This window comes from Rhipicephalus microplus, chromosome 7, assembly GCF_043290135.1.
Source record: "Rhipicephalus microplus isolate Deutch F79 chromosome 7, USDA_Rmic, whole genome shotgun sequence".
Taxonomy (NCBI): Eukaryota; Metazoa; Arthropoda; class Arachnida; order Ixodida; family Ixodidae; genus Rhipicephalus; species Rhipicephalus microplus.
The window spans coordinates 160,940,747-160,948,650 of record NC_134706.1 but is presented as its reverse complement, the minus strand read 5'-3'; the positions used below and the strand labels follow the sequence as shown (position 1 = coordinate 160,948,650).

General features: G+C 40.2%; 1 protein-coding gene across 1 annotated transcript in view; it reads right to left on the bottom strand.

Annotated features, from left to right (window-relative positions):
- Positions 1-6,671: 6,671 nt before the first annotated feature.
- The window catches only part of LOC142767915 (sodium-coupled monocarboxylate transporter 2-like), an 86,215-nt gene continuing 84,982 nt past the window's right edge, over positions 6,672-7,904 (bottom strand). The window contains exon 10 of the mRNA XM_075870153.1: positions 6,672-6,683. Coding sequence (XP_075726268.1) covers positions 6,672-6,683 — 12 coding nt within the window. The remainder of the gene's footprint in view (positions 6,684-7,904) is intronic.

Here is a 7,904-nt window from a genome sequence, read left to right as displayed (position 1 = left end):
CCTTTCTGGTGGCTTATGCATGCTGTCGTTCTTATTTCGCAGGATTTCCTGGAACTATGCTTAACCACGTTTATTCTGCGCTTGGCAACTATTTTGGGAAATAACACGTTGTTACAATGAAATGGTGTCACTCTATAAAGCTTCCCAGCATTTGTGCCGCGTCGCCAAGCCAAGTAATCGAAAACGGAACTGCGCATATGTCACGCTAAGGCAGCGCCACTTTAATGCGTACTACTAACGGAAGCCTATAGGTATACTTGTATAAAATATTATCTTTTGCTATAAAGATTCAAACAATATTTCAGTACTAATCAATAAATTGTTGGCCGTGTACATTAACGCATGGTCACGTGACAGGACATTAATGGTAGTTTATGTTTTTGCCACCAGAGATGCCACAGGCCATTTTTTCGCGATTTTCAATGAAGAAATGAAAATAAAAATCCACTTCTCACGAGAAAAACAGGGTTGGTATGAGTCACCATAAGGGACAGTCTTTCCATCCGTGCAGATATATCTATAACAATTTATGTTCTGGCCAGTTGTCGGTCCTTTTAAGATTTTGTAACATTGCTACGGTGCACTACAATTGTACAAATAATTATTTTTAAATGAACATTTTGGGTATAATTCCTGTTTGGTTTAGTAGTTTAGTTTGAAACATAATTTTGGTAGTTGAAAATGTCTTATTGTGGATTCCTGCAATGAAGACACCTTGATGAAAACTTATGATTGGGGCGTAACAGTAGTGGTAACAACCGTCACTTTTTTTTCGGTAGCGCTAACGTGATGCCTTATTTTGGAGGTAACGTAGGGTCATAACGCCTCCTTTCTTGTTAGAAAAACGAGTAACGTATTTAGTTTTTTGGTAACGTGTACAACACTGCATGCAAGGTAGCCACTATACGTCATGACGATGACGATGATGCTCATGACAATGAAGAACAAGCGCGTTTCAGACCACACATTCGCTTGTGCCACCTCAGCACAATACATGCAGGGCACTCACTGTACGAAATCACGATGAGGCTGATGACGATGATGATCAAGAATGACTGACTTGTGCAGTAGATGACGTCTTGATATGATCTACGATGCATTTCGTATGACTGGACACAACCAACAACCACGAAGAAAATGTGTCCAGAATCCGCCATTGCCATCTCAGACCCGACACCAAAAGGCCGTAATATTGAAGGCAAAATGAAATTGACAACTCAACGCAACATACCGGTTATGACAACAAACGTTGTTTTTAACTGTACATCGCCTGCTCATTTACATGATTGAGTGGAAATGTCACGGGTGTCTTACAGTAATTCTAAAAGAACTTGTTGTTGGGCTAGTTGATAGAGCATTTCGAAAAGTTAATTCGAGTGCGAAAACTTTACACGATCACTCACACACGTTGTGTACTCCATACCTTTATCCTGCGGAAAAGTGAACATTGGCCGAACCGAACGGTGTATTAATGACCGATTGAGGGAACACGCCCAAAAATCAACAAAAAGAGATGACAAGTATGCGCACCTGGTTGCGCATGTCATCTCGTGTGGTTGTGACGCACGACTTCCTGAGACGAAGATTCTGGGCAGAAGCGCAAGTAAAACTGCACGTGAAGTGTTAGAGGCCTTTTTCATTGAAAGAAATAAAGATCACTGTGTAAGCGCCCCTTCAATTGTGTTGTCACCAAGCGAACTTCAGTTTATCGCTCTGAGGCTATGACATTGATTAACAGTACGTTTGATAATGTATGCTGTTGGCCTTCTATGGTGTGTGTGCGCACAATGTGTCCTGTATATATTCAAGCCTTCGAGCTATGAATAAATCAGTTGGAAGTGAGCGCTGTGTGTGTTTGATGCATGGGTGTGTGCGTGTGTGAGTGATCGTGTCAAGTTTTCGCGCTCGAATTAACTTTTCGAAAAGTCTTACAGTAACACCAAACAATCCCACTGCTTTGCCCACTCATCATCATTCACTTCGTAGGTGTGCCGTACTTTTTATTTTTTTCAATATCTGCCCGAATCAACGTAGTTGACGAATGGCAAATGCGTCACACTGTGTTAAGACTCTATTGATTTAATTATAAATAGCAATGCTCTATTGTATTCAAGAAGCGGACAACGAAATCGTGGCTTGAAAATAATGTGAAATAGCTTCCTTCTAATGCTTAAGTGCACGTAGTCTTAGTTACGCGATGACTAAGCCAATTAACGCTGGTAAATATGGTTGCTTGAAGAAATAGCTCGGGTTCATATCTCGGTGTTTTCATTTTGCTAACACCCCCTTTTCTAAACCGTCTCTTTAAGTTATGTCCCACATCGTGTGCCTCGTCAAACTTCTCCGATGTACTGTTCAATAAGGCTTCACAATAACTGCTCACATAAATGAATTCCGACAGCCGTGATTTTTCTAACGAAGCCATTGATACGTAATATTTTTGATCGTAAACAAACCTTTGCGTTGACTCAAGGAGACGACATGGCGACTAAGACAAGACCAGCAAATGGTCCCGATGCGCTGGAGTACAGTGAAATGAATAACTGTGGAGGAAAAGCAATATTCAACATATATATATATATATATATATATATATATATATATATATATATATATATATATATATATATATATATATATATATATATATATATATATATATATTTAGTGGCATAGTTGGGAGTCACGGAAAATGCTTTGCCAATAACAACTGTCGCCAGGTCATCCACGCTGAAATTCGCCCAGCTGACGCTTCTGTCTAACGCGTAAGCATAGCAGATAATGTCATCACTGAACAGACAAATTACAACGTCTTTGAGGTACCTTTGTAAGGTTAACACATTCTACTCTGCTTTTATTCTGTCCAGCATGTCCTTATATTTACACAAGTGGTGAAGGCACAAACATTTCATGAACATATAATTGAGTCGCTTTATGTTTTTATGCAAATATGTTGAAGAAAACAGGAAGATGTTAGCGGGTGAAAAAGAAACTCAGCCAGACGCTTTCGTAACACCCTGTTAGAACGGGTACTCTACTTTTTTTTTTGTCTGCATGCACTGACTGGCAGCGCGTATTATCACATTTACTACACTTCTTTTCTGTATACGAAGGCGAACAGCATGCTTTCCTTTTCTCGCCGCCTACCTTGAGTCTATTAGCCAGAAAGAATGTTGTGTGTTTCAGCCAGGTTGAATTGCCAAAACTGGAACTGAACACCTGGGTATGAAGGCGCTGTTTGGGGTTCGAATTAATCTAGCTCATCTTGCTTATTTTGCTTTGGCTGAAAACGATAGTAGTAGCTTGTGACAAGACATTAAAAGAACGCTTCCTGGGTCACCTTCGGAGGATGCACATCCGCGGGACTCACTTAAAAAGGGAACGACCCCACGTGTTTCCAGACCGATAATGCCTGAGCAAAACGTTTGGTGAGCGTTCGCGCTCTACGTTTTAAAATAATCAATATAAGTGAATGAATGTATTTGAGCAGCTGCTATAATTAGCAGCTGCAATAGTGATGCGTGTAATGCGTTGGAAACCAATTACTGCCTAGCTATTCAGAAAATAGTTGAGTAATTTGTGGCGCAGTTTACTTTGTACACCTTTAACATATTGTCACCTAGTCTGGGGCACGTGCAACAAGACGGATGCTGGGAGGCTGAACGTGTTTCCTCTATACAAAAAAGGAGCTTAAAATGATTTCTTCCCATCCTCCCCCATCATCTGACTTTTTGTATAAAAGTCTGAACGTACCACTATTCTCAGAGTTATATCAGCTTTCTTTGGCAGCAATGATTTTCTGCGAATTCAAACGTGATCGCACCGTGTTCTCAAGCAAATATCTAAATATACAAGTGGTATATGACCTTCGCACTATGTCATTGACGGGATCAAGACCAAGAACTAATTATGGTGCTAAAACTATAGATTATCAGATTATTTCATTGCTGAATGCATACCCATCCCTAATCGAATTGGCTAATCAGAACTCAAATATGTCTCGTTTGAAAAAAAAACAAGTAAAGCTACTTTTCCTGCCTCCTTGAAATTACAATTATTTTGCTTTGAACACGAAAATATGTAATTTTGTATATTTATGTAAGTTTATAAAACTGTTAAACCTGAACAATGTAAACTTTGTATAATTTTTGTCCTAATGCGTTTTTTACTGTTCGTTTTTTGTTTATAGTATAAGTGCAATCAGCATTGTACATATTTTCCCTGATTTTGCTCCTGGCTGTCCGATGTGTAAGTCCGGGGTGAAGGCCTCGTCAGGAGACATACGAGTTTCCGTTTGCCTTGCCTCGTGGACATATTTCATGTCATGTAATTATATCCGAAATAAACAGAAACTGAAACTGAATAACTTCATTTTGAATTGGCGGATTTTCAATATTTTTGAGACGCCGCATGGCAGGTACGTAGTTTAGGTGCCAATGGAAAATTTCTGTGCACTTATAAAGGTGGGCGGTAAAATATATGCAGTTTCAGCAATCATTCAACGTCTATATGATATAGGCGGTCTTGGGAGGTTTCATTGCGTCATGTGGGCCTAACTTGAAAAACTTCGATGAACAGTAAAGTACAAGAAATTTTCGGTGACGAAATCAACGAACTGACATTGTATTTTCCCACATCCCGTAAAAACAATTGTGGACTTGTGAACCTCGTGGAGACGCTCTTATACAAAAGAGAGAGAAAGAAAAATGACAGTTGTACGTCTATGCCCCTCCTCCCGCTTCCTTTTGAATGTCCAGAAGGACGACGCATCATGTGATTTAGGATTTGTAGACCTGAAGTTTTTTATACGCTTTGCTTTATACGTTCAACAGTGTTGCTTGTTGGGCAGGTTGGTGTACGCTTAAACTTCAAGAAAGCCACTAAAACGTCGAATAAGGAAGAAACCTGAGATTCAGAAGCCAGGACGGTGACTACAGAGGTGGCTATTAACAACGAATGTTTATTTCGAATCTATCCCTGCTCCGAAATCCCTAGTCCGTACAAAGCATGCACAAAAGACCCTATTAAAACACTGCACTAATATTATCTATGCCGATTAGCCTCGTTCAAGAAAATCACACACTGTCCTTGTAAAAAAGAGTTAGTTCCAGAGGCTGTTGCTAATTTATGCTTGAGAGATGCCATGGCCAGAGATGCACCCATGAAATACAATGTAGCATTGGTCAGTATCAAAATAGTCTTTTTACGGCGGGCTGTCCTAAAACATTATTCACCACTGTGGCAGAACTTTCATTTGGGCGTTTTAAATTGAAACACTGGGGTGATTGTGATACGAAGGAGCGAAAGAAAAATAACGCGCTGGTCAAGCCGTATGTAGAGGACATTTATCATAGGTTGAAAAGGGTTTCCACCAGAAACGATATCAGATTGGTCTGTCTGGCTCCTAGAGACTCGCAGGCCTGTGTCAGAGGTTTGCGCAGCTCGGGACCCAAAGTAGAACATGCGCCGTCGAATATAAAAAAAAGTACTGCACATGTGTCACATGTGCGCTGTACTGCATCGCGCTTAGTTGTTAAAAGCAGTGCATTGAGCAATCTGATCGATGTATTAACGTTCAAAGCGGGAAGATGCAAAACTTATACTTTCAGGTATTGATGGTAAATTTTCGCTACACTTTAATACTGGTGTCCCACAGGCATTTATAATGGATATCAGTGTCGATTAGGATTAACCACGATTCGGTTTAGGTGCAGCTATATGGTCACTTCAATTAACAGTCAGACGCGATCATGATCACGACTGTCCTAATTCGCGCATAGGAATCTGACTGAGAGATGGTGGTTTCACTGTCGTCTGCACCCTCTGGCCGAGCTTGTTGCTTAATAGACAAGAAAATTGAGCATAGTTCGATAAGGTCACATTAAAACAGCTGGAGTTTTATAAAAAAAGCAAATTGTAAAGGGCTTATATCGTAATAATTTGTGTGAAATATCGCAAATTTTAGGATTCATATCGGCCACATGTAGTTATCGGAGAAGCAGACGATAAGCAGATGACCGTTGTCTTCAACGGTTAGCTCAACTCTCACACCATCGGAGCGGTAGGAGAACCTCGGAGCAAACTGGTTATACGTGTCGCCATCTTTTGAACTATTGCGCAGCGTACGCACACTTCGCGGTCGAATGAAGAGACATTTACAGTTATTGACCACTGCCAGGAGCGACTGCAACATTTGAGGCGTCGGCAGTAAAACTCTGGCGCACAAAACAAGACTGACGCATCGCTGCGAGTGAAGGGGTACGATCGGGAGCCATCAGAAACAAAAGCGAAGATTAAGACACGTAAGTGCAAAAAAAAACTCTATCAAATGATGGATTTATCAAATCAATTTTGTAGTGACCCGCAAAGTTCTTCACGTTCTAGTTAATCTTGTACGAACAACATTGCTGATACAGGGCTATATAGAAGTATCGTACGTCAAGTTATGTTAATGACATGTTTTATGGCACGCAAGTGGTACATGGTGCATTTAATATGACCCAAGCTTGAACTGGATTAAGTTGGGCCGTGTAGCAGCGGCCGTAAAGTTCATCGCGATGAAGAAAACCGATCCAGATCGCCCCCATCACGATTGAATGAGCCAGTGTGACACCTGTATGATCTGTTCTGTTCTCCACCCCTGTTTGGAAATGTATCTGTTTCGGGTAAGGCTAAGAGGCCACCTGAGAGTTCGTTAAGGCGTACAAAAAACTTGGTGCGGAAAATGTGTAACCCTCACTTCTGTGTTTTTGACCAGCTAAGAGTGTAATTTTTTTGAACAGAGGTGATTTCCATTGATAAGATTAGCGCAGTCATTGAGTAAGGTGATTGGGGGCATGCTCTGTGGGCACTTAGGAGGAGGCCTTTTTCGTAGTAAAAGTCAGTTGTTAGGCACCTCTGTAATCATCGTGTTTGCTTCTGCCTCTGAGTTTCCTACATTTGTCAGCATTTTAGCGAATTCTTGAAGTCTGAATTTGAGTGTTGCTCAGTAAGGTTTCAATAAAATGATATGAGTTTTGTTCCAACTCTTATTGCTACGAATGCGATACTATTATACATAAACATTTGGGGAATAGTGCTCGCCTTAATTCCTAACAACTTCAACGCGTTTTAGTGAGGTCAATGTCAGCATTTTGCTTAGGTAGTAGCAATTTGACTCCATTAGATTCACTGTATGTTCTTGATTCTCATTGTATTTACAACGTTAAATTGTGAATTCAATGACCACACTTGAATGCTCACGTGAAACGCCAGTGAAATGTCGCGTCCCTAGGAAAGCAGCCCGAGGAAATGTTTTAATACATTTTGCACTGGCCAACCACACACCTTGATAAGATCAATGTAGTCATATTACGTAAGTTCATTTTCTTCAGTACATTCAGATTTGCACTTTGTATTAAGGTGTCATCAGGCAGTAAATAGTAAAAAAAAATTTGTGGAGGAGTAATTCAAAAGTACCTACAATAAACCACAGTGTTGTTCTTTCCGTCTGTAAACAACACTGTTCTGTTCGCGCGTATTATTCGAGATTACGCTGAAACAAAGCAACTTTCATTAATGACAACTATGTGTACACCTGAGCTAGAGAACATGCCATGTAATGACTGCGTAAGCCATGTATTATGCTGAGCTGTACAGCACTAGTAAAATATCCTACGGAACCTCTCATACCATCGCTCTATTTGCATAAACAAAATTTTTTGTGAAGTACAATTCTGCGTATTTTAATTTCCTGATTTCAGTTTCGGGAGAAAACATAATCAAAACATAATACGCCCATGCTATTGCAGATACACGTGATTCGTGGATTATCTAGAGTGGCTCAGCCTATTCATACATACTATATATTTAGAAATGTGACCAATATTCAAGTTACTGCAATTTACACGTGTATTTGTTTATGA